The sequence below is a fragment of the Phalacrocorax carbo genome, chromosome 2 (assembly GCF_963921805.1).
Source record: "Phalacrocorax carbo chromosome 2, bPhaCar2.1, whole genome shotgun sequence".
Taxonomy (NCBI): Eukaryota; Metazoa; Chordata; class Aves; order Suliformes; family Phalacrocoracidae; genus Phalacrocorax; species Phalacrocorax carbo.
Genome location: NC_087514.1, coordinates 132,753,074 through 132,780,254, shown reverse-complemented (window position 1 = coordinate 132,780,254; position 27,181 = coordinate 132,753,074). Strand labels below are relative to the sequence as shown.

Here is a 27,181-nt window from a genome sequence, read left to right as displayed (position 1 = left end):
TTTCTTAGTGACCATTTGGTTAGAGGCCATTCTGTTATGTCCATTAGACATACTAGAGACCCTTATTACGTCCATAATAGCTGTGAGACCCAAATGTGCATTGGAGCTTTTAAGGACTTTACTATCACTATGTGAGAACAGAGCAGGGCAGGGAAAAGAAGGAAAGAAAGACCAAAAAGAGAGGCATCTTCTGGTCTCACCTCTCCCAATAGTGGGTGCTTGCCTGAGATCACCATTAGTTACTATGCACACTGCAGCTAAACAAGCTCATGCCGATTTCATCCTTGAATCCCAGAAGGCATCTAAGGTACAGGGTACTGAAATCTTGGGCAATTGATAGACAAGCGTCCACACTTCCCACCAGCACCCCTCAGCTGGTGGCCACCCCAGGCTGTCCACCATTCCAGTAAAGACATAAATGCTAATACACATTAGGATGCAGAACCCAAGCGAAAGATAACCAGCTTGCCGGGAGGGGAGGTCTACTTCAAGACCTTCCTGTGGTGATGGGCATCACTGACGCCGCCACTGAGCTGCCATTATTTTACCTGTGGCTCCTCCACAGCCACCTGCAATTCTCAGGGCACTTCAATGCAGCAGCCACCTTGCTGGCCATCGTTTTGCTGTCACTGTGCCAACCTCAGGGACTGTCCCCAGGATGAGCACCACTTGCTGAAATCTACACAGGCTGGTGTCTGTGGCACATGAAGACTCACAGTGGGGAATTCACATGGAAGTCAGAGGAGAACCAAACACCGCTGAGCATGTTATGGAGCCTCTCAAACTAACCAACTTATCGGCCTTTTTCCACTTTGCTGTGCAGAAAGTATTTTACATCAATAAACACACATAGACATTTATTTTAGTTGGCAAATGAGCACAAACACATAAAAAAACAGCACAGTAAAAATGAGTGCTCCTAACTCTCATAAATCGATCCTCAAAAGTAACTGTGCTACTTTTAGCTCCAATGAAATACCAACACTTCCACTGAACAGAGCTCCTCCTAACTGACAGCTAACTCCCCTAGCAAGGCAAAAACATCCCCCAAAACAAAAAGACCTGCTAATAATTGCTTATAAAAACTAGGAAACTACCCAGCAAAGAAGCATTTTCGCTGTTGCTGTACAAGACCAGCCTCTCCCCGCAGGTCCCAGTACCCCTTCCCCATGTTTGCATTGCATCCCTCCTTTTTAACCTCACACAGAGATTTCAGAATGCTCAGATTACTAACTTCCTTTATCCTGAATTTGCTTTCCCAATGCAGAGAGATGGTAAAGCTATGTTAAAAAGCATGCATACACTCTACAGTATGTAAGAAAAAGCCCACAGTATTAAGAGACAGTGTTAAACAAAATATTCCTCAGTGCTGAGGACGTGACACTATCATGCTAGACAAGAGGAAAAAAGTAAAGACAGAATGCAACCTAATACTAATCTGTAATGCAAAATTACTTAAATTCTTTTGCAATGACAGTCTCTGAAGTATCATTTTTCTATTTTTTAACCATACTTTTTCATCAGATGTGTAAGAAACTTAAAAAAACCCCAAACATCTCAGTCTGACCCACTTCCTAGGTTGCAGTACCATCCGCTACCCAGTAAGCCTATGTACTGATGTAAACGCTAAATTTTGGCAGAAAGAACAGCTGTTGAAAGAAGCTGTCTCCATCTCTAATACCTTCACAGACTTTATTAATGTCTGATGGCAAGTAAGGTTAGCAAAAGCTGATGCTACAAGAGATGGAGGAGTTAACACCAGCAGTGAAGCCAGGGGAGCAGGATCGCTTCTCAGCAGTAATGAGCCATTAGGTCAGCTCAGCTCAAGGGGAAACTTCTCCCTAAGTTTGCCACTCTTATTTGTGGCTAATAATCTTTTCCGCATTCAATTTAAAAGACAAAATGGCAGAAAGGCAAGTATAAAACAGTACACCTCAAAGTCAGGTCCTACAGTCGAGAAGTGCTGCCAAATAGCAATATATATATATTGCTGCAAACCTTGTGATATTGGGTGGGAAGCTTTCTGTGAACCCTTGTTTCTTGAGTCAAATGATTAGATAGAAATTTCTGATCTCTCTCAGTGAATTTCTTTCCTCTTCCTAATAAGAGGAAAACCAGAACCCATCCTCTTACCCCCAGAAAATGCAACCTCTGCAGGCTCCAACATTGAAATACCATTTCCTCCCTGAGCTCTTAAGAAAATCCACTAATTTCTGTAATCTAAACATATTCAACCAAATCTCGCCATACTTTCAGAATACTTCCTTTATGCTTTTGCTGACTTTGGTGGTCTCATCAGATTACACACTACAGAAATACTACAATCTGAATTTCTATTCAGTGACCAGAATCTAAGAAGATTCAATCTTTAATGAGAAAAATCTATTTTAAAGAAATTAAACATTAATATTCAAATTCAGAAAACTGAGATTAGATTTACTCTGCCGTATTTATTTCTAGCAGACAGCGCTTACCTAACACAGTATTTTTAAGATTTTATCCCATTTTACCTGTAAGGAGTGCAGAATTCTGACTGATTTTCGTAACAGCAAATATATGTATGATTAGTTGTTTCTTTATCCCTTTGAACTTTATTAATAGATACAGTTCTACATTCTCTACCACACAAAAAGGAGCAGTATGATGTATAAGCAAATTATAGTAACAGTTTTATTACCAGAGAGAACCACTTAGAGCTGAAACACACACAACAGTAAAATCACTTTGGGAAAGCTCAAAGTCCCGTCCTCAGCTCAAAAGACAAAAACTACCTACCACGCTGTCACTACTGCACAGCAATAGTCTTTGTCTCCTCTTCCACTTCTTAGTGGAAATTTGGGAACAGTTGGGGAAGATATGTAAAGGGGAAAGTGATGATATATTGATTATGCGTGTGGATCCCACATTAGCATGTTAAGTAACAATAAAGGTCAAAGATGTCCCTCAGATTGTGAGACCTATACCCCTCCTAATCATATAGCACGGTGACCTGGGACAGGGGTGTAAAATAAAATGGCATTTGTTACAAGGTGACAATTTGGGATGAAGGCAGATGTATAGGACTGCTTTCAGGTTGCACTGTCACAAATTGCACCATTTGGGAGAGTGCCTTTGAGAATAAAGTGGATCCTGAGAAACAGAATTGGAACATAACAGGAAATGTGGGCTTATCTCACTTCCCAGGCCAATAACTGCTCCCTGCTCTGCAGTTGCTCTAACTTCTTATTTTTGATAGAAACTTGTAATTGAATTCTTAATCAGAATAAAGTAAAAGAGCAAATACCCTTTTCCACTTGGCAGATAAGCATCCCCTCTGCTTTGCCCTGAATTAACACATGCAACAGTGCATGTAACCCACAAGCTTGACCAAGAAACAGCTATTGCACTGCACATCATCATGGAAAAGTATTTAGAAATTGCAATTAGGTAGTCATTTGTAAAAATTAAATTAGTCATATGACATTTAACCAGGATGTGGTCTCTACTCCTGTGGTGTGACCAGATGTAATGAGCTTTTATTTCCAAATATATCAGCAGTATCATCATAGCTTAAATTCCAAGTCTGTGGCAAGATGTTTCCAAAAATATCCAGGGTATATAGTTTTAGCAATTTCTCCTTGTAACAACTAATGTATTAGATCCCTGCTGCACCTACAACACAAGTACATCTTAAGAAGCACTCTGTCATCTATAGCCTTTTTGTAAGACAGTTGTACAAAGAAGCAAAGGACAGGTTTTATATGTTGCCAGCACAGGGGCCTGTTGTGACAAAATTATGAACATTGCTTTGGTTTGCAGAGTTTTCATGTTTGAAAGCTATAGGGTTAAGTTAACATGAGTTTTGCTGATGAATTAAGTGAAGAAAAAAAGCACATATCTCCTGTTTTATAACTGGGATGAGATACAGTACAGTGACGTTATACCAGCCATCTCTACACCTGGGATTTGTAGCAGAATTAAATACTTGTTCCAAAGTTCCTATCAGCTTCATTTTTAGCTCGCAATTGGCCAGTCCTTGAAAACTTTTTGGAGCAAAAGGGTAGGTACCTTTGTAGATTAACTTATTAAGAACAAATTTATACTGAAAGCCAGATGTATTTTTTAAATTACTATTATTATTATAATAATTATTATTATTCTCACATTTAGTGACTAAAAGGCACAATTTTTCACATCCTACTTCCAGGAGATACCCAGTCCACACACCAAGACCAAGAAACCCACCAAACCCACCAAACTCACAAGACTCCCTCAGCATCACACACCAAGTATCACACGGCTCTGCAGCTCCTTTGCTCATGCCCACGACTGTGTTTTTCTCACTTCTTGACTTTCACCTCTAAAACCCTCATCCCCTTTTTCCTACTCCATATTCTTCTTCTGACTGGCCTCCTTGTCTTTATTCTCTTTTCAGGACCCTAACTTCCTTCCCTCCTTCCTCCCTCTCTTTAGACCAACATCTTTGCCCCCCTTTGCACTGTTTGCCATGCCCACACCCGAGGGCAGCTCCTCAGAGCCAAGCTTGCAGAAGATGCTTTCCTACAGGGGCTGTCACAGCCAAGGGCTGAAGAGTTGAGTGAAGCTGCCCACCACGATTACCCAATGGTACTTGGTCATACCTGATCTTCCAACTCCAGCTAGATACAATGCGGGGCAAAGCAATTTTAAGAAAAATATAGAAATGATAGAAAATAGAGAAATTATGCCTGAATGGGAAAACTATCACCAGCTGTCGCAGTCAGTGTGCCAGTGAACAAGATACTCAGAAGACAGGACACCATGTTGCTCCTTGCCCATCATAACCTCCTGACACTTTGCAAGACACACAGTCTGGCTGGAGGATGAGAAACAGCCCATTTCCTCAGCCCTGGGCTAAGGACCCTTGTTCAGACACCCTCCGCGGTGACCAAACAAAAGCTGTTGCTGCCGCTGCCACTGCCACTCTCGCAGGCGGAGGCTGAGGGGCCAACCAGCACCTTATGACAAGGAGAAACATCTTCCTGACGTGAAAGGATCATGGGCATGGGACTGCAGGTCACTCAAGACGGACAACAGGGTATTTTTCTGGCATTAAAATCCTCAAGATGCCTTCATTTTTGGCAAGCAGCAGTGAGCCAAGTCCCACGACAACTTTTGAACTTCTTCAGACTGGTCCAGGTGGAAACATTCCCCTCGGCCCCTTGCGCAAGTGTCTGTCACCAGGTACAACAGGCTCCAGCCACAGCCTCCCACCTGGGCTATTTCCCTGACACTGAAGCAACCACAAGCACGCTCTACCTCCACTTGCAGGCACAAAGCACACAGCCAAACAATTCCTATCTCCAGGTAAGATTAGGTAGATATCTCAAAGTTAGCACAATCTTCACAGCACACAAGAAGGCATCAATGATTTTATTTCATACATCTCAGACTGCAGCCTTGAGCTCAGCTGCGGAAGTCACAGCTTCATTTTCAGTAAACTACACTCATCAACTTTAATCCAACACTAAGAGTTCATGCCTGGTCTCACAGGACTGCATCACAAACCCCACTACAGGAAAGAATCCATACTTGGCTGCAGTGTAGTTCACTTGGCAAGTGAAGCCACCGATTCACTCGACAGAGATTAACACAGTCAAGCAGGGGAGCTCATGTTTGGGTTTTTTTAAGTGTTTCTCATCTGACAGTAAAATAAAACTTTCTCAGGCTTTACTGGGAGAAAGATGGAAAAGCAAAAATTAGAGATTAAAGCACTTGGAAAAATCACTACCTAACTTCAAGTCCCTAGGCCCACAGCCTTAGCAACCGTGACAGTCCCTCCACTTTACTCTAGAGACACACTCTTCTCCCTAGCACCACCAAAAAAACCCTCAAGTCTTGATAAAACTAGCAGATTTGCTGAAGTTATTTTAGGGAACTAAGATTCTTCATAGGAATCTGTTTAACATATAACTTCACAGAACACTGATCTGCTCTTAAAAGCACACCTGAATTTTGTGAAAATGAAACTGCAAAGTAATTTCAAGACATTGCTACCAAAGATTCATTTCCAAACTTGAAAAAAATTTTATCCGATTCTGTTTTCTGCTGCCTTACAATTAATTACCAAGATTCATGATAATGCTTATTCTGTTTCCTTTCAGGGTGAAAAAGGGGTGTTTATTTAAGGAGTTTCACTCGCCTTTTAGTTACAAAGAAAGCACTACACTGAATGAAACAGTCTGGTTGTACAAATGGAAAATGTTATACTACATATTGGCATTCAATTTAACTTGAATATACTATGAAAGGCATTTTTTCCTCATTTTTAAAACCCAAAGGTTCTATGCTAATGACTTCACTGAACCATACTTGAATTTTTTTTAAGAGAACAATAATTTCACTTATTTCCACAATAGCAGCAAATTACCAAAAATTTGCTATCCAATGTGCTTAAAATGAAATTTTAAAAGTAAGAATTGCATAAACAATATTTATCAAATAATTCCAAGTCTCAAAAAACCTGAACTACTCAGGAAATTTTCAGCATGGTGAAGTTACAGAACCCAGCCTGTGCTTGATATATCCGTGCTTATGTAAAACTCGTAATGAAAGAGATGAGAACACTTCCCTATTTCTCTACCTCTTACACCAAATACTATTATTCTTGGAAAGCAGCCAGAGCAACCATGTGGTGGTTAAGACCCACAAACCACATCCCCAAATGCGTAACACACAATAGAGCACAAGATACACACTTCTGCAGGTGTGTGGGTACATCCACCTACGGCTGCATTTTGAGTACTGTATAGTCTGGTGGAATTCAAAATCTGATTTTGAGAAATCTGACTTACTTAACACTGAATACCGTATCTCTTAGTATTGAATATCTCTGGTTATTCCACCAGATTCAACAGAAGAAAAATGTTCCTGATCATGATGAAAGCCACTACCAAGTACCAACAGATTATTTCATTAACATTGCAATTAGGATCAGTCAAGAAGGAGGATCAGAATTTGAACTCCTTTCATAATTTAAGATTTACAAGTGGTTACATTAATCCCAATTTACCATTACAAAAAAGGCACTAGAAAAGCTGCACTAGCAACAGGATATAGAGCCACAAGAAGTGTTCTGTGTTCAGTCCTTGCTCTATTCCCGTCAGCAGTTTATTATCATGACATTTGGTTTAATTACCATGATTAATGAAATTTTAAGGAACTTGCTGGTTTGCATTAGCTCTCAAATGTTTCCCACTTTTTTTTTTTTCTTCCCAGTTCTTATCTTTCAATTTAATTTTTTTCTTCTTGGCTCATTTCTCATTTTCTTTCCACTCACATCTGCCCTTATATACAGTAACATTTTACAATGAGTTTTCGCAGCACATGAGAAGCTGAGGAATCTCCTATTCCTCAAACATTTCATTAATGTAAAAATCTGTCTGAAAATCTATAGGCTTAAAAAAAGGCAATCTGAAACCTAGAATACTTTTGTTGCAATTATAATTTGGAGCCAATAAACATTTTTTTAAAATATCACTGCATAGATACAAATTAGCTTGTACAGTTCTAGGGAGGAGAGAGTAATCTATCTAATTCAGCTTCTATTTAAACAAAACCAAGCAGTTGCCATTTCAATGCTTGAATTTCGGAACCAACTAAAGCCAAACCAACAGTATTCCAAGACTTTGGAGTAAAAATAAAGCATATATCTTACATAGTGTAATTGTTTTCCTTCTTCAGCTATATATGAATTACTTCCTCTTACAATAAGAGCACTATATACACATACACACACACACAGAGAGCACTTTTGTCGTGTCCTCCCACACCATCCCAAATTACAGAAAACGTACATAGTGCCTGAAGGTAAATTTGGTAGAAGTAGTGTACTTTTTACTACCTGACTATGCTAGGAAAAAAAATGTATAGAATTCTCAATCCTTAATATATCCAGAGATGAACAAATCCCAGAGGAAGGAAAAAAAAAACCCAAAACCAAACCACAGGTCAGCATAGTGACCAGCTGCAGAGGCTTACCAACATTCGGGCAAGAAATCTCTGAAGAATACCGAACTATTTAAAACATTAGCTCAGTTTTCTGGTTACTCAGAAGATAAAGAGAAATCTTTACCCAAAAGACCATCATAACAGGGATAAATATGGGGGCTCAATGTCATCATATCTGGGGGGGAAATCAAACCACACAACAGGTTATCCTTCCTGTAATAAAGAAATTACTACGTTATAGTTATGTAAAGACTTGAAAACAATGCGCATCCATTCAAATTGTATTTATTTAATTACACTGTAATGCAAATAAGTTAGGTCCATATAAACTCCATTTTGTTGTATGTACAACCTATGTGATTAGCAAGCTGATTGAGCCAGCTGGTGTAAGTGTCCGCCTCATCCTCTGGAATGTACGTATCTTCAGACACTTTCTCTGTCCATCGGCTGGTTCTAGAACAGGACCGCCACATCCTTCATCCCCAAAGTAGACTGAAAGGGGAGGGGGGGAGGAAATGGAAGTCAGATTTGCAGCATGCATTTCTTTTTAAATGGATATTTGTAAAACACAAGTCTGGAAGAACAGCCCTCTGAAAGTACAGAATAAATGCTAGCCCTCAAAATACTGAAATAATGCCACCTTGAAAATAAAATTTAAGCCTACAGAGCACAAATACATGCCCAGAAAAATAAGCGTTTGTAAGCTTCAGATTAGACCAAACATGTGCTTCTGGTATCTATGTATACACACTCTGGTATGAAATACATACTTTACGCTGTGCAGAGATGCACTCAACAGACCAAGGAAAACAGTCTCAAACTGATAGTGAAGCTAAACATGGAAACACTGTCAGTAAACAAACAACTCCAGGAAGTCAGTTCTTAAGACAATAGAAGATTTTACTGAAATTATAACATAATCTTGACACTTTTTTTTATATCTTCTACTGTTAAATGTAGCTCCCTTGAATCACTGAATCCTAAAAATGGAATTTCTATACATTTTAACTACACGAAGCTAGAACTGAATATATGATATTGCAAACAATACAGTCCATCAATTATTTGTCTTAGGAATATCTGATTCTGCACAGTAACCAAAGTTATTTCTAAGAGAGTCATACTTTGTTAAAAACTTTAACTAGTTTGACCCATGGAAGCCCTCCAATAAAAGTCAAATACCACAAGAATTCAAGTATTACTAATGCCCTGATATTACAGCACTAACAAGCAGTCCCCCAAGAAAGAGGCAAAATGAGCAAAAGCATGTGCTTTATGACAATGACTAATATGGAAAGATATAGCCCCTTATTTCATGCAGCTTTTTTGCAGTGTTACTACCATATTTGCAAAGGCAGAAGGAGACTGGGTTTTGTCTTATATTCATGCTAGAAAGCTGAGAAGTTATTCCTCAGTGCAGAAACTTGCATAAACTAGCTCTACAACAGATTAGAATGGCAGCTTCCACTTAAAAGGTACAGAAGTCCCACATATTAAAAGCCATGCAAGATTAAGAGAAAGGCCCTCCCAAGAACTTGTGTTTTGCTGTCTTCTCCCTAAACAATTAAAAAAGCAACATTCGCAACTGTTGCTGTCCAGACATAACACCCAAAACAGTAACTATCTGCATTGGGTTTGCATGTACATTTGGAACTAATACATACCTCCAGATTGTTGGCTCAGGCATTCCAGGGTCTGCACCTCTCTTAAAACCTGAAGTGAAACATACATTACATATGTATATGTAAATATGTATGTGCAGACACCTACACAGTTAGATCACTATTAAATTATTCCAGCCCATTAAATGGCAATAAAAAAAGAAAACCTACTGAGCAGAGAACTGTGATTCATGAAGATGTGCACTAACCTGAATAAAATTGCGCATTCTTATCAGGGTTAGAAAGCAGAGAAAATAAATACAAGTCTACAGCTTTATACATATTTTTTTTTCAAATTCTTACCTGCACCTAACTATGTGAGATGGAGGAAGTTATCTAGCCCAAAGATCAAGACATACATACCTACCACACACACATTTTAAATGTTGTCCAGAAAGCAACCTAGTAATGGGGTACCAACAGTGACAGCTGTAACTGGTTCAAGTGAGCACCTTGAGTCCTGAAAGCAATGTTCTGTAATAACATCTGATGCAGAACTTAGAAGTAATGATTCAATAATGGTTCACTCAATTTAGGATAACAGAATTCTAAATGTTAAATCGGTTAAACCTAAAATCTTCTATTTTTACTGGCACTTTCTGAAACGATACCTAGTACTAAAGCTCACAAAAACACAAGATGTTTGTCAACCTACTATCAGCCCAGAAAATTAAAAGAAAGTTAATTACAAAGAGTTCATCCCCAGCTAATGACTCAAATACCGATTCACTAAAGCAAATTATGCTAGAGAAGCGATTGAAGGTTCAGTGTATGAAATATCTTTGTCTGCTGGACTGTAAATTGTAAATCCACGCACTGTTCAACACTCTCCCCTACACTCGCTATCTAGAAATGGGTTATATGAAAAGTACATTATCTCCCTCCGTTTACAGAAAATAATTAATGTCAGCTTGCCTGAAAGAGAGGCCACAAAGGTTAATGGAAAAACTTCCATTAACTTCATGGGCACTGGGTTAGCTTTTTGAAGATACCCTTGTGTGATCAGAAACTATTACACACCCTGACCCACTTTCTTTGGTTGTCATCCTGTCCAGCAAAATTGCTTTAAAATTCATTAAGTTGTATGAGGTGTCACACTCCTGTGCGTGTGAATGCTTCTGACACCTCCCCTTTGCCCCCAAGTACTTTTAAATAAGCAAGCCAGGTTTAACAAAACTGCACTGCTCTAATTTACCTACTTAAAACAGGGGAGGCCACTTCAAAGCAAGTTTAAAAAAAAAAACAACAACAAAACACCCCCTGACCAATAACCTATAATTGCACATTCACATACCAGGTTCCCTCCTACATCCCCTGAGCACCCCATTCTGACCGAGAAAGCCTTTCAGAGAAAGCTCAAAATTTCTGAAAGTTTCCAAAAAATATCCTTGCTTGTGTTAAGTTTAGCATGTATTTCATATACACAGGGGTCAACACAAAAATTTACCTTGAATCAGTGACACCAGGGACTGTGTAGCCTCTTGCCCTTCTACTGCACCACAGCTTCCCTCCCAGATTCAAATGTCACCCCAGTACAAGAGAGGTTCTTCCAATTCTACAGACTTTGAGCGCGTGCCACTTCCAAATGCCTATGGCAAGCAAAGGTGGCACCTGCACATACCCCTCCCAACTGCTTACACATAATGTCCTTTCATTACAGCAGACAAATTTATAAGAAGGCAATGCAGATGTGGAGCAGCATAATTACTTTCTGGAGTTATGAAGTTAAACTACTACAACTTAGTTCCTCACTGCTACACAATAGAAATATACCAGGCACCCTGACATTAGTGCAACTGTAGACACAGTAAGATGGCTTTATATGACTTGAAGTAACTTAATTTCCTCTGGTATCCCTCAAACAAAGAGCATTTTTCCCATATTCACAGACGCTGTCATAAAATCAAAACAAAAACTTCCGCAGGAGCAAAATTAGGTCTCAAAACACTGCTGAAATTCCCACCCAAAACCTATCAATTTTAAAAAACTGATAAACTAAAAATGGAAATGTAATTCAATTTTAAACCTAATACTGCCAATCGGTTTTTTCCATAGTGTTTGTGATGTCTTTTACTCGTAGTTGTTCATGCACATATGTAACTTGCTGAAGAGACCAACTTTTTCCTGATTGTTATCTATTATGTGAACAAGCAAAGCTCTTCAAATTGGACGCTGCATTCCCCTCAATTAATTAAAACAACTTATCAGCTTTAACTGTAAATACATCAAGCTCCCAAACCTCCTTCATGTTTGCATTCAAGGCAGAGACGCCTGCCTGTTTTAGATGCTTTTCCCAACAGGTCAGACAGACTGGCAGGAAGTAAGCAAGATGCATCGCAGGGACCAGCCTTCCTGGGACCCCCTGTGCCTTTCTTTTATGACAAAAGCGTCAGGCCTATTGCACATGTGCGTACCTTAAATAGGTCAGGCTCTTTAACAAGGAAAGCTGATGGCATACAGCCCAAACTCTGTGGGAGAATTACTATGTAGTAGTGATGCCCAGCCAGGCCCATGATAGAGCAGGTGAAATACATCTTGGGCACCAGACACAACATCAAGGCATCCCCTGTATGCTCCACAGCAATTTGGAAACAGGAGCCACGCCATCCTGGGGGAGACGGTAACCTGCACCTAGCTGGAAATTCAACTTCAGCCAGAGGCTGGCGACCCCATCAGCGCCACGCAGCAGCGTTCCCGGCTGCAGCCAGCTTTCTCCTCACACACTGACTCGCTACTGCAAGAAACACGAAGACTAGCCTACTAAAGCCGTCAGTCACCGATGCACAATTAAATCGCAACTTCATTTGCTGCTAGGCTGTTACGGTGCACGCTCAGCCCGCTCCCCAGAGGGGCCCGGCCCGCCGCGGCCCTCCCCTCACTGGGCACGCCGCCTCAGCGTGCAGAGCGGGGGAACAGCCTCCAGGAATGGAAAGAGGCAGAAAAACCTTTTCAAAGGTTAAAAAAAAAAAAAAAAAAAAAAAAAAAGACATAAAACCAACCAACCACCCAGCAGTTCTGCCAAGGGCAAGCCGCCCACCCCAACCTGGCAGGTCGCACCACCGGCCTTCACAGCGGGCCCGGGGGCCTCAGCACTCCCCCACCTCCCACGCATGCGCAGTGCGCGCACACCGCAGAACCCGGGCGGCAGGCAGCGCACGGCGGGCCGCCCCTCCCCCCCGCACGTGCCCTTCCTCCTGCCCCCCCTCCCCGGGAGCACCCCCGGCCAGGCGGACGGTAACGGCCACAGGGGACCGTTGGAGCGCCACGCGGCTGGCCCCCGCCCGCCACTCACCGAGGTAGAGCACGACGGGGATGAAGCCCCAGCGGATGGCGAACTGGCCGCCCTTGAAGAGCTGCTGTAGCCGCTGCTTGGCCTCCTTGCTAAGCTTCGGCATTCCGGCGGCGGCGAGAGGAGGAGGAGGAGCCCAGCCGCCTTCGTAACTCTGCGCCAGCGGCGGCGGGCGGGGCTCCATCGCGCCGCCGCTGGGGGGCGGGGCGGAGACACGCCGGGGGCGGCCCTTCCCTGAGAAGGGGGAGGAAATGGCGGACGCAGCGCGTCTTCCGCTCGCTGCCGCCTGCCGGGCATGCGCGTTGCGGCGGCCCGCAGCCCCGAAGGGGTAGTCCCGTAAGGGCAGCCTGCTATAGTCGGGGGAGTTCCTTCGAGGGGGAGGGGGTTACCAAAGCCGTGAGGCTTCTTCATCTGCCGGTGCGTCCTGTTTCGGTCTGGTTTGTTTTTGTGTTGTTTTTTTCGCGGAGCTCTGAAGGAATGCGCACCGTTTGCACGCTGCCTGTGGAGCCTAGGAGGTGCCTTTTGGTAAGTGAAAGGTAGAGGTGGAGTGATAAGAAAAATGTTTCTGGGTGGAATTGGAAATGTCTCTCCGTCTTTGATGCCAGACTACGCGATGTGTTCAGTCTGTGGAAACGCGGAGTTCTGGGAGTGAAAACTTGACGAGAAGTACGGGGAGACGCGTTCTGGTGTTAGACTTAATATCTAAAAAATGCCAGTACAGCGCTTAGGGCTTGCTATCCTTACAAACTTACAAAAGTCCGGATAAGTACTGAGGCGCTTTCTTTTCTAGCTAATAAATGCAAGAACCCTTTGCAGTGCTGTAACCACCGAGCCGTTGTCTGTTTGACACCACTAATGGGACGTCTTGCTGTGTGATGGCTGCGCCATGGACACTGCGTGTTACATCATGTCTGTACTATGTTTTCCTTCTCCCTCAGGTAGCCTGCTGCCTCTTACTATAATGCCAGTTCCAGGTCTTCAGGTTCCTAGTGCTACTGCTGTGGCTGCAGTATTATTTAGCATTGGCAGTGTATGTCACATCTGTTAACTGTATCAAACTCCTGTCGTAGTCTGGAGGGAATTTAATTGCATATGGAAACTCTGAAAAAAGTTCTTAGAAATAATTTCTTGTGACAGTGCAGAAATCTACTTAGTTTTGCTCATAGTAATGATTTACTGACCAGACACAGTTAAAGTTCTGCATGTTATGTGTCGGTTTGCCTAAGGCAATTACTTGAAGTTCTGTAGCCATTTTGTCCATTAAGAATAACAAAAGGTAAGTGCTTTTAGATCCAAAAAAGAATCCAGGGCTAAAATAAATATCACTTATACAAATACCTCATTTCCTCTTCCAATGTGTGGATGCCTGCTCTGCCATTCTGTGATGATCAAAATATGAGCTTATAGCTTGCTTCTTGCTTTCCAGGTATGGACAGGTAGCAAGCCACAAGCCACATGAGCGGTTCTGGCAGCCCACACCTTGCTTTTGCTGTGGTATACCAATAATCAAAACAGGGGGGATAAAAGAGTATTTTGGTGATGTGGTGGCACAAACATGCTGTCATGTTACAGAATGCACAAACAGCCTTTCCTCATGTAAACCAGTCTGTATGCACTGTGTTTTCATGTTCATTAAACATGTTGATGGGATACATCAGTATTTGTAGTCACGTGACTGGCATTATCTAGCGGAAAGAATTTGTGAGTGACTTCTTTATGAACTGAATAGCTTGTCCCTAAAGAAAGGTTAGGCACCAGTACTGTAGTTCATGAGCAGATGAACATCGGTATGAAGCTTGGATTGTGAGCCTACACCTACCCCAAAAGAACGTGCCTTCACAGCAAATGGCATATGACGTGATCATACGTCATATTTTATTTACACATTCTCAGCCAGGAGGGATGACAAAATCTGCTCCAAATAATGTCACATAATGATGGAAGTACATGTTATGTAAGTTGACTTTGTAAGACTTGTAGTTTTGCTTGATGACATTTTCAAACAATTGGTTTTGGCTTATCCCACTCTTTCTGCAGCAGGTAGGCTGCTGCGATAGGTAGAAAATTACTAGGTAGATCTCTTCATTTCACTTTAAAAAATAAAGTGTTCCCAGTACAATCTTGCAGGTAGGGTTTTTTCCAGTTCACCGTTGAGCAACCAAGATGTTACTTCAAAATAGTACCTCCAGGTTAACAGAACACTTTAAGTAACAAATCCAGAATTTAAGGAACATACTAATGAAGACTTTTCTGTGGCAGTCTTCAGCAACTAGTAAAACAAATAATTTATCCGTAAAAGACCAAGCTGCCTCTGAAGTACTGTTTGTTGCTTTCTTCTGGTTGGCATTAAAGGTGAGTTTGTACTTACCAATGTGGTCACATATTCCTACTTTTTCGTATCTGGCCTGGTACTTGTACATCAGTGGATTGCTGTCTTCCTGCTCAGAGTACCACATAACTATTGTTAGATTATCTTAGGGATAGTCTTCTGTTCAAGCTGGGAATTCTAACTTGAAATTGAGGCAACAAGTCTTTCTTATCCATAAGTTTGCATTAGTTTTCAATTTTTTTGGTATATCACTGTTGTCAAACTTTTCACACTAGTACTCAATGAGTAGAATTGTACAAACATTCAAAATGACAAATTTACTATTATTCCAAACAAGAATAGTGCAAGAGGCACATTCAATTGACAGCAATGGCTTGTCATACTCAAAAGAGAAAACACTCAAACCAATGAACCTTCTTTTCTGATCCTTGCAAAGGAAGAGAAGCGGTTGCTGCTGGAACCTGTTTTTCAGCAGTTTGTATCAAATTGATTTTCCTTTGTAGATGAGACCAAATAATTTGGGTTTTCACAAAGTAGTTACTGTTACAGCTTGGTCTTTCTGAACATACAAAACCAACTGTTCGTTACAGCACACAGCTTGCAACTAATCTCCTACAAAACACTACAATAAAACGTGACCCACTGCATTGGAATTAAATTCAAAAGGTATTTTCCTTCAACTTCTTGTAATTTTAGTATCAGAGGGATTCAGAAGGTCAAATGATGACTGATGGTAATGGTTAAAGAGCTCTGTCTCCTTCGAATATAAATTGGTTTAACAGCCTCACTTGTGATACAGTGTACTCTTACTGTGGGTGTTCTCGAGAAAGGGTATTCACAGAAGTCTGCCACGTGTACCAGCTGCTTCTCTTCAAACGTCAAGTCAAGGAATAATTTTCAGAGCACAGCAACTTTCCTTGATACCTCTTATTTCTCATGTCTGTTAATGGTAATGTTTGACTAAAACCTTGTAGGTTATTTCCTTTATTTAACCATAGGAGCCAGGAACAGAATAGCAAGAAAGTTAGTATTTCTATGCCACAGTTCTCTTGCAAACAAAAACTAAGAAAAGTGACTGGAGAAACGCGCTTCTTCCATCTTAACACACATCCATAGCCTCATACTGTCTGAAGTATATCTGCAGTAAAAAAAAAAAAAAAACACAAATGCACAAACAGACAAAACCCCAAATAACACACATACACACACAAAAAAAAAAACCACCCCAGAGCATGCCAACAGTAAAGGTTTGTATTGACTCCAGAAGTTTTCTGTGCCTTTATTTGGCTCCTGTCACACCTAAGGATGTTAGAGGGTCTAAGAGCTCAGCAGTCCTTTGGTGAGCTAATGACTCAGCCAAAGGTAAAGAGAGCATCAGTCACCTTCCCTACAAGTTCCAGCAGGTGGGACAGCACTATTAAAATAATTGAAATATTGAAAATTGTCCCTAAAGCCAAAGGCATCTATGATTGGGCGTGAAATAATGAGCTGTTTTGAAGGGAGAAGTAATACCCAAAGAAACGGGTACTGTGAGAAATTGATGGAGGCAGCTTTGCCTGCAGAAGGCAGAATTAGGACGTTGTGGGCGTGCTGTGCATCCTAGTTCATGTTTATAATTTATTGTGGCAACACTTCCATGAAGGATACTGGTTTTACTCGTTGTTTTTATCTTATGGCTGATAATGACGACAGAAACACTTGGAATGGTGTATCCATTAAATAAGGAAAACAAAAGCTGCAGTTGCTGGGCTGATGAAAGAAAATTAGTAATATCATTTGTGTTGAAAGTTTTTGTTACAAAAAACCCACTTTGAATTTCTTTTGACTCTTAATTCATGTGATCAGCAACAATAACAAAATCAGAAATAAAAATGCAGAGGTTTTAACTGGGACAAGAGGAATGTGAATCCCTACTGTTTTATTAACTTGATTAGCAGTAATCCCACAAGTGCTGTGTTTCCATAGCAAAAAAAATACCACTAACACTGTTGTAAACTGGCCAAATATTTCAGGTTTTATGGGTAAAGGAGAAAATTGAGATTCTTACAGATACGCCTGAGTCACGTAAGTGTCAGTCTCTGGTTCAGGGACATAATGTCACTTGACCTGATGGCTTTAGCTTGTCTCTGGTTTTTGGTGCAAAGGTTTGGTTTTGGTTTCAGGTTAAAGAATTCCAGACCTCTAAAGCTTTATCTTAACACACCACGAAGGAAAGCCATGCAACACTGCATGCAATTCAGAAGGCTGAAGAGGAGACAAGTGACATATTAAAGTTAGTGAAAAATCACTGTAAAATCTACACAGGAAACCCCTGCAGACCTCCGTTATGTACTTGCTGCTCTCACTTCTGAGATTTCCCGTTCAATTTACCATCAAGAAATTGTATTCAATGCATCTGCAGGGGAACAAAGTTTGAGTTTGACTCTGTTTAGGAGGAGCTTAGATTTCAAAGATACTATGGTAGATATTTCATACAGGCTGCATCTTTACAATGTCAGTAAAAATGGTAGTATGTTATGACCAGACATATTTCACGTTACTATTATGATTAAACTTTCTGGTTTTATTGCACTGTAGTAATGATGGTCCTTTTCTTCCATTCCATTTTAGTATTTCCATTCATTTTGTCTAATAAATCCCAGCTACTCTACAGTACTGGTGGTCTGGGAAATGTTCCTTGTCATTTCATAAAGAGACAAATAGAAATAGAAAGCGCTACAGTCAGAATAAAAAAAGACTTAAGGCTGTCTGATCAGGTCATTTGGGAAATGTCAGAATTCTAAAATGTCTCTTTCTTGACTGTTAAAAGCTAGGTGACTTGGGGGTGAATATGTCTGAGTTTTTGCATTTAGCATATTTTCAAAACATACTTGGAATACAGACCAGTAATGCTTGTAAAAAATTTCTGTCCAGGTTAGAATCTCTTTCATTTGAATTTCTGCGTGATACTCATTGCTGTACTCTGGTCACTGTCTGATACTGGGTATTTCCAAGAAAAGTGTTATTGTCAGATGCCTGTCTAGAAAAAGAGTAAAATGATGAGAGTGGTAGGAACAAAAAGCAAAGTGTAGTAATTTTGTCTGTTGAACACAACAACTATACATTTTATTTACTTAAAAATAAAACAAAACTGAGTGGTAATATGGAGTTGAGTACAAACACAGTAATAATTTCATTATATTTCATTACAGCTCCTAAGGCCAGTGAAGGAGAAACAGCAGTCTGAGGTGAGATGGCATGCAACAGAACTTCATCAAATGCTTTCAGAGACCATTGAGAACTGCTGTTGTGCTTGAAAATTTAATACTCCCTGCTGCACAAGTTTACTGTTGTTTGAAACTTGACTTTCCCATTTTCCCCATCTTCACTTAATAATGAAAATGGAATGTTACATTTGAAGATACTACAACCTTTTACCATATGTAGTTCCTTTAAAAACACAACAGTTCTTAAATGCATGTTTTTTATGATTGCAGTACTTGGCCGAGGATGAAAACAATAATCTGATTCCTTGCATACTTTCAGTGATACGCAAAAAATCTGATGGATTAAAGGATTTTCTGAGGCCAAAACTAATATCCATATTTACTTGTTCTTTGTTTTTAAATTAGGCGGCTTCTTAGCATCTGAGCAGTGAAGGTTTTGGTAGCTCTAGCAGGATTTTACTCTAAAGATTTTTCAATTTAAACCTTTCATTTGTCAACAGATCTCAACTAGATTTTTATTGCTGAAGAATATGTTGTTATAACAGCACACATCTATAAAGATTTTAAAGAATTTAAAAGATGCTTGTTTTAGGCAAATTTTTACTGATTGAAACAAGATGAGGAAAAGAGTGAATATGTTCTGATTTCCAAAACAGTCTTTGCCTCAGTATACTTGGTTTTATACCAATTCTGACCTTATATTAAGGTGAGGCAGCTATGAAACTGAGAATGTAAGCCTTTGTAATCAGTTGGGAGCATTGCACATGAAAATGAAATATTACTTTTTGATACAGAACATGGAATTGGAGCTTTGAAAAATAAGAATTATAATTAAAGGTCATATTCTGCTTCCTCTCTTCAGTGAATATTTGTTGTAATAGTCTTTCCTTAGCATCCGTCTACAGAAAATAAACACAGTACTGAAACAACTTTTTCTGACAAGGAAATACTTGAAAGTCTTAACTTGACTGATGCACAGCATTCGCTTCACTGATTAGAAATAGTGCTTTTGGATGTGCTCTTTCAAATTTTACAAGATACATATATACAACAACAAGAAGCTACTAACTGTCTCCTGGTGATAAACAAAGAGAAAACAAGTAGTAAAGCAAAAAGAAGGACCTCTGAGTTGAAATACGCCAGGTGGATGTGGAACAGGTCTGTGTGGGGTTTCAGCTAGTACTAAAAACATCTTGTTCTGGTTTTTACCTTAAGTCACTGTTAAAAAAATACATACTTTCAGTTACTGTGTATATCCCTAAGGACCCTTTTCCTTTGGTGCCTCCAGAACAGGAAGGTTGTTTGTTAAAACTAAGATTTTATTTTTTTTTCTTTTTTAAGTATAAATTAAATTGGAATTTAGCATAGCTTTAATTCTTACTTCAAAGATAGTCTAGGTTTTAATGTTGTCTTTATAATAGTTTTTAACAATTTGTAATGCAAATTACAGAGTTCAGAGCATAATAGGAAAGGTAAAAATATGTATATTTTCAGATCTTGAATAAGACTCAAAGTCAACAAAGTAAATGTGACATGTATATGTATCAATTGAATCTTTCTCGATATACCTAAAAGTTGAAGAAATCAGTCAGATAAACTGAATATAGGTATTAATTTATCTTGATGTTCACTTTGGGTGAATTCACTTCAGAAACTTAAGGAGAAACCTTTTGTCATATTCTTAATTCAGCATTGCCTAACCGTGACCAACAAGGTGAGGAGCAGTTCACACCTCCTCTTGCCAAGCTCTGTCAGAATGCGTTTCATGAGCTTCCTGCTGAAAGGGACGCTCCAGAATGAACCACCTTTCAGAACCTAGAAGTTGAACCAATATTGACAAAGCATCAGCATTTACATCTGTCTTTATTTTTTTAATTTCAGTAGTTCAGATTTCACTGAAAATTCTTCGAGATCTTCAGCACATGGAAGATTAGAATCAGTAATTTAGTATTAAAATAAGCAGTAGTTAAGGCCTCTCATAAATACCAGAAGGTGATCAAGGAAAACTTTCCTCCCCTTGCAAGTTTTGTGTAGTGCTATCAGGATTAAATGAAGCACAATTCACGGTTAATGAAGTTTTTACTCCTCTATTAAAACAAAACTTAATCTCCTAAAATGCTGTCCCTTTTGCTTTTCATACATAATTTCTGTCCAGACTTTGCTATTTTAGCATAAACGTATGCCATATTTAGCCCAGACAAATGTTTTTAGCTTTTGTTAATTTGAAAATATCATGGAGTAGACACGCAAGTGTATCCTCTCTACATATTGATAGCCTGAGTCACATATCTGTAAGTTCATCTTCAACTCTTTCCACTAACACGTTGAGCACAATGACCTTTCAGAAAAATACCTGTCAGTGTTTCAATGTGGCAATGCTGCGGCTTTTCAGTTAGGATTACTAAATAGCTCAAACAGTAATCATCTAGAAGGGCAGAGTAGCAGAAACTGTTTTTTTGGAGTCTGGTTTGAGAGGGTGATTTGTAACAGTATATACTGGAGTGATTAATGAGATTTGTGTAGGTTTTTGCAGAGCTTCCTACCTAAAGGGATAAAAAAAACCCAAACCCACAAAACACAAACCAGTAAGGACAGATTAGCTGTGTGCCTTTCACGGCTTCCTGTCAAATGTTACATGGACTCCTAAAGGTTTTATTTTGAATGATAGCTATTTCAGCAAGAATTTTAGCAGATGCAGAGGATGTTCAAGGAACTTCTGAAAGTCCCTATGTTCTGCTTTATAAAGTCTGTAGGCACACATGGCACAAGCTATGAATCTGACGCTGACTTTCAGGCATTTGAAAGGTCCAAGTAAAATGGCGTTTCTGTAATGCTTTTATTCTTTCCCTTTTTTTCAAGTGTGTATTAGGTACACATCTGAAGAAACCACATTTTACTCCTTTATTTTAGGTTTAAGCAGCAGTCACAAGAGATTAGATGCTGCTAAGTGTAACGAAGTGTGAAGGTAACAAGATGAATGAACCAGAGGCTTTTCAACTTGATGACATCCTCCAGTGTGTAATGGTACAGGTTTTGTATTCCAGACACAAATGTCACCTTGGGGTTGAATTCATGCTAGATGAATCTGTGTAAGTATAACTAAGGTAGCTTTCTCCCCCCGCCCCCCGTTACCTTCCTACTTTAAATATAGGAAGGAAAATGAGTCTTCCTGAGTTAAAAGATTAGTTAATTGCATGTGGTATTTGTGACTGAAAGCCCTCTCTAAAATAAACCCATTAATAAAAGTTGTTCTTTCCTTTCATATTTTAGGGGGAAAGACTGCTTCTAGTGACAAAGTACTAGAGTAGACTGATGCTGATCCCTTTTAGGACATTAGTACTTGGCTGGTACATATAGCTCTTTATATTAGAATCGTTTATTGTACCATAGCAAATATTTTTCCGTAGTTTTGCTATTAAATGTCTTTAAAACCATGTGCAGAGTGTTCCTTTCCGTGTTGTATATTAGTTTCAGCAACTCTGAAGTGAAAGATATGCTGGTGCACTTTTGGAAACCTGAAGAACAAGAATCTGCCAGGGAGCCTAGATGGGACCTTAAAAAGAAATCTACAAATTATTTAACTACTATTAAAAATTAAAAAAGAAATGCTGACTAAAGGTCCCAATTAATACATTGTATCAACTTCTACTAATTTAGTTCCTCCACTTCATTACAGAAGGACATTATCCAAAGTGTATTAGCAGTGTTTCATTAAAGCCAGCTGAGGGCAGACTTGAACTGGAAACTACTTTTGCTGCTTCAGTTACTTGAACTTAGAATACCAGATAATCCCCTGAGCTCAAAGCTAATGACAATCTCATCACTTCCCTACTATTCTAATTACACTTGTGCTGCATAAAAGCTTCTTTACAATTGCTGTTTGACAAAATGAGTGTTTGCTATGTCGCAGTAAGAATAGTGAATGTTTAAATAAAGATGCTAATATGAAAGTGGATGTCAGTGTGTTAGCAGCTGTGTGTTACTCACAGGGGAGAATCCACACTGCATAATAATTAGCCATGTATATCTTAAAATGTTTTTTAAAAGCCAGTGAATATCATCATTTTTAATTAATAGCTATTTTACAGATGAAGAGACTGAGGAATAGTGTGTCAGCCTTGCAAGTAACTCATGCAGGTGACCTACAGAAGCAAGAACAAAATCCAGATTTCTGAGATCTAGTGCAGTGCTCCTTAGCACAGATAAACTATGACATGTCTAACTCTTGCAAACATTACGGAAATGATTGATAGCAGCCCAAATTGCTGAGGCTGAGGAGCTTACACTAATGAAATAGGCAGTTGACCTGACAGGCAGGTTGTAGCTCTTGAGAAGAATATTCTCCCAGGAGAATGGGTGGCGATCAGATCAGATGGCTAAAGATCTGCTATAAGAATAGTATTTTACTATTAAAACAAGTACTCTGCATTTTTATGTATATTTGTCATTCTTTAAGTTAGACTGTTCTCTTTCCAAGGAGTGAAGAGCCTTTCTATGTAGACCTTTAAAGCCATTCAAATCTCAGTACTAGGAAAAGTATGATTAAAAAGTCAGTTTGCATACAGGTGAAGGATTAAGATGCTAATAGACTGTTCCCCCCTTCCGTTCATCTTTAATTACGAGGGTTTTAAATTATAAGTGCTACAGTAGGCTTCCTGTTAACTCACCAAGGCCACCCCAGGTATTGTACACTGTGGTCAGTAACGTTTATGGGATTAGGGTGACTATCCCATTTTCTTTATATGCTTAGGAGGTCATTACCCATTGAAACAGCTCTTTAAATTATAAAAATGCGCTGATTTTTTTAATCTGTAAGCCTTAGTGTAAAACTTTCTGTTTCTAGAGAAGACCAGAGGCATGCTGTTAGAGAGCTTGCCATTCCTAAGGCTTGTGTAAGACGTACCGCAGAACATTTGGTGCTGCGTATTGAAAACTCCATTTGTAGAATGGATGAACACAGTGCACAAAGCATTCTTCCCTGTTTTTTCTTACTGCTAATTTGCAGTGGGCATTTGTTGATGGTGGGAATTAGTCATTGGTTTATATGACTCCAATGAAAAGGACCACATTGAAAATTATAAATTGGAATGTGAATGAGTGGGTACTTACACTTTGGACTCAAATACTGTATAACCTATTACTGTGTTATTCATTTTTGGTATTTTTTCCAGACAAATCACATTAAAATAGGAGTCACAAATATCTGTCAGAGATTTAAAGTAAATTAAAACAATGTGGCAATTATTCCAAAACTTATTGCTGTAAATTCAAGAAATGAATTTCATGATAACCTTCAAAGTAAGGCCAGAGACAGAGGTACAGGGTTGGCATTCAGACAACCTTTACGATAGCCTGTTACTGACTTTTCAGGTCTATATTCAAGATTTTCTAAGTACTGTGTGAAGGTTTGTAAGAATAGATTACAAAAGAGGCCACTCTGAATTCGTTTAAGATTCTTGACGATTCTTGATGATTCCTCCTTGTACTTTATAATTTTAGACCTCACAAAGAGCTGACAGCTCGAAATAGTCATCACTTCCCATAACTCACAGAGGCCTGAAAATGCAATTACCTCAAAAGGGAAAAGATTCATTTTCTCTTCTACAGAAGGTAAGCTCTCCTCTTCTCAAAATAACCACTAATTGAAGGCATTTATTTACAAACTAATTTTGTAGTAAACCACTGTATCCCTTAGCTCAAGACGAAACAAGAAAGATAATGATTCAATTAACTAAAACTGCTGCTTTGAGAAATGTGGTTTCCAGTGTCAAACTTGTGTAATTCATCCCTAATTATACATTGCTATCTATACATTAAAAAAAGAAATCATACTCCCAGGGCAAATGCTATGACTTTGGGAAGGATACATAAAATATACCATATTTTGAGTCTAAAATTAAATCTTAAACCAGTGTAGCACCAATGCCTTCCAAAATTTTTTAGATTTGCTGTATTTCAGTGTGAGGAGGCTTTAGCTCTTGTTTAATCCCCTCTCTCAGTCTCTAACATGTTCTTCATTCTCAGTGCAAAGTTCAATATACTGGAAGAGCTAGTACATTCTCCAGCGAGAGTGTGAAGGTGTGGGCTCATGGGAAGGACAACATCCATCCACCCCCCAGATAAACCTAAGCCCATCTTCCCTCCTTATAGGTGGCTTTTTTAACCTTTTGTTCCATCATAAAAACTAAAACTTTCTGTGGTAAAATTCCCTGTCTATTAAAACCACAGATAAATCCACTCTGCAGTCCTGAAGTTTTTTTTGACAACTTGTAAGTGATAAACATAAAAATCATGTATAAATAGAAAAAGTGTTGATAAAGCAATTATGTAAAATAGGGTGTATATGAAAATTAATGTAAAAAATATCCTGAATATGGGGAAAAATGAGAGGAGCGTTCCACCACCAGTTATATCTGTTCAGTACATGGAGTTAAAGGAGATTTCTTATTTCTTACCGTGTTGTTGTTACTTATGCAACTCATTATGTCTTTAAGTTAAAACCATTAACCATTTCCAAGGGGAAATAGGCCTGAACTTTTTGGGGCACGGCAAGTTTTTCCTGCTCTGGGCTTCACAGGTTTACAGCTCTACCTCCACCATGACCTTTTCTTAGACTAATCCCACGTGGCGTATACTCTCTTTTGTTTGTACCCAGCTTTCCCTTTTATTTGTAATACAGACATTAAATGTTCAAAAACATTAACGATTTAAGAGTCGTTAAGATATTACTACCTCAGAAGCACGTCGCTGTTAGGTACAGTTGCGTGTGTTGTGCTGAGCAGGCCCAACTCAGTTACAGAGGGAGTTGCAGGTAATGCAAAATAACTGTCTTAGAGCAGTAGCTGTTGCTATATTTCTTTACATGGAAACAAATGGATACATATACACTGTCTGAATAAAGAACATGATGTTGTGTGCCTGTGACAAAAAAAAGAGAGTATTTTATAGTCAAATTATATTTAGTTTTGGATAAAAGAAAATTAAAGAAATATGAATATACCGTGTATAAAGCTTGTACAATCGTATTTCATCAACATCACTTACTCTGGTCGTGTACTTTCAGTGATGGGAGTTTTAATGATGGAAAAGATACTTCTATGGAAATTAAAGCCTGTTGCTGCAAAGTTGCCAGGACCCTTAAATGTGTGCTGAAGTGTCCTCCTCCCTTTCAGTAAATTAAGCATGTTTATAGTTGCTGTCCAGAGTAGCAGAAAAACAATTGCTTCCTTGTTTAGAACTTTGCTGAGTCTGCTACCTGTGAGCAGACTCTCCTTCATTCATCTGAAACTACTAGTCACTAATCTCATTCCTGACATACTTCAGCCTCCAACAGTCTGTTCCAACTTCTGTTACACCTTCTGGGAATCTCTGTATAGCAATTTCTTTTTCTCCCCAGTTGGCTCCAAGCCAGAAATACACCAATTTGCACAAATGCTCCTTAACCTTGTTCACACTGGGGTTTTTTTTCTTTTTTTTTTTTTTTCTTTCCTTTCTGCTTCTCTGGTTGTTGTATACTTTTATAGTAAACATAGTACTTGCATAGTTTTTCTGTATAATAAACCAGTGGTTACTATGCATTTTCTAAACTACTGTTTGTTTCACTTCAAGTGCACTGAATAAAATTATTTCTCCATGATCATTTTGTGGGCATCTTACTGTAACATAGGAGTCCTCAACATTAATGCATTTAATCACCTTTCTGATAAGGTCATATTCTTCCTACTCAATCGGGCATAAGGCCCAGCTGACAGACGAAGGCTTCAGCCGGTGCAGAGTAACCAGCACTTTCGAAGGCTGAAAAAGCGTTAAGGCACAAACATTTCTCACCAGCTGCCAGGCAAGTTGCAGTGTCCCTGCCATCAAGAAACTGGTTTATAACTCATGGGGAAGGTTGTGCTTGCTGCAGGAATGATATTGGTATCCAAACTAGCTTGTCTTAATTCTGAAAAACCTGCAGCTCATAAACACATATGTATGTACATGTATGCATGCATTATATGTACATAAATGTACGTACACAGCACAGAAGTGTAGGTTTATCAGAATTAATTTAAAATGAGCCACTTTGCGTATCAATACCAACACCATTACCGAGTATGTATGTTTATACATGTGTGTATATGCACACATATAGCGATCCTCAGCTGCAGCTTGGAAGTACTCAGTGTTTCAGCTACCTAGAACCACATATTCAAATATTTGACATTAGAAACTTAGGAACAATTTGATCGCAGTGATCAGGTTGATACATAGGTGTGCTGTAGTAAAGGCAGGAACAGATAGCCTTTCTGCATTTTCTGATTCCAGTTTCCACAACAAATTTAAAAAGGTTTTTCATGTACTTACCTTACAATTGTGGTGAATGCTATACCAGAGTCCAGCCCAAATTTTGAAAAAGCCGGAAAGTGTGTGGTGACAAAAATAGTCAAGGACCACAGCTCTAAGACTGCATGCTTGGCCGAGAACAAGGATTCTACAGTAAGATTGTACGCTGGACAGTATGTGGCATCTCTTACTACATTCTTCTGTGAGATCTTAACCACATTTAGTTTCCATTTCTAATTAGATCTCCACATGAGAAAAACAAAACACAAATTCTAGCTTATGCAAAATTTGGTTTATCACCAACTCAGATAATCCAGCCTTGCAGCTTCCAGTCTTCTGGGGTGCACAAATACCTGGCCCAAGCAGACATTACTCTGCATTAGAACCCGTGGAGTAAACTGTT

General features: G+C 39.4%; 1 protein-coding gene, 2 long non-coding RNA genes and 1 other non-coding gene across 7 annotated transcripts; 3 read left to right on the top strand and 1 right to left on the bottom strand.

Moving 5' to 3' along the window:
- Positions 1–8,237: 8,237 nt before the first annotated feature.
- On the bottom strand, positions 8,238–13,089 carry TOMM7 (translocase of outer mitochondrial membrane 7). The gene is made up of 3 exons (XM_064444446.1): positions 12,922–13,089; positions 9,633–9,681; positions 8,238–8,460 (listed from the first exon to the last, which is right to left on the bottom strand). Exons 1-3 carry the CDS (start codon positions 13,022–13,024, stop codon positions 8,445–8,447), a joined length of 168 nt encoding a protein of 55 aa, XP_064300516.1. The 5' UTR covers positions 13,025–13,089; the 3' UTR covers positions 8,238–8,444.
- Positions 13,090–13,108: 19 nt separating this feature from the next.
- LOC135312075 (uncharacterized) lies at positions 13,109–26,089 on the top strand. Of its 4 annotated transcripts, XR_010371716.1 has the most exons (5): positions 13,109–13,443; positions 18,439–18,474; positions 21,364–21,477; positions 23,953–24,063; positions 24,478–26,089. It is a non-coding gene; the product is annotated as an uncharacterized LOC135312075 (long non-coding RNA). The 4 variants fall into 4 exon arrangements; XR_010371714.1 differs by having other exon boundaries at positions 23,953–26,089; XR_010371717.1 differs by having other exon boundaries at positions 21,922–26,089.
- On the top strand, positions 18,481–20,753 carry LOC135312076 (uncharacterized). Its single transcript, XR_010371718.1, has 2 exons — positions 18,481–20,078; positions 20,117–20,753. It is a non-coding gene; the product is annotated as an uncharacterized LOC135312076 (long non-coding RNA).
- LOC135312321 (small nucleolar RNA SNORD93) lies at positions 18,728–18,816 on the top strand. The gene has a single exon (XR_010371892.1). It is a non-coding gene; the product is annotated as a small nucleolar RNA SNORD93 (small nucleolar RNA).
- Positions 26,090–27,181: the final 1,092 nt, after the last annotated feature.

Excerpts from the sequence above, each read along its gene's own strand:
- TOMM7 (XM_064444446.1), bottom strand. The coding sequence starts at position 13,024 with ATGCCGAAGCTTAGCAAGGAGGCCAAGCAGCGGCTACAGCAGCTCTTC. Across the intron at positions 9,682-12,921 it reads CCCCGTCGTGCTCTACCTCG|GTTTTAAGAGAGGTGCAGAC; the intron begins GTGAGTGGCGGG and ends GTTTCACTTCAG.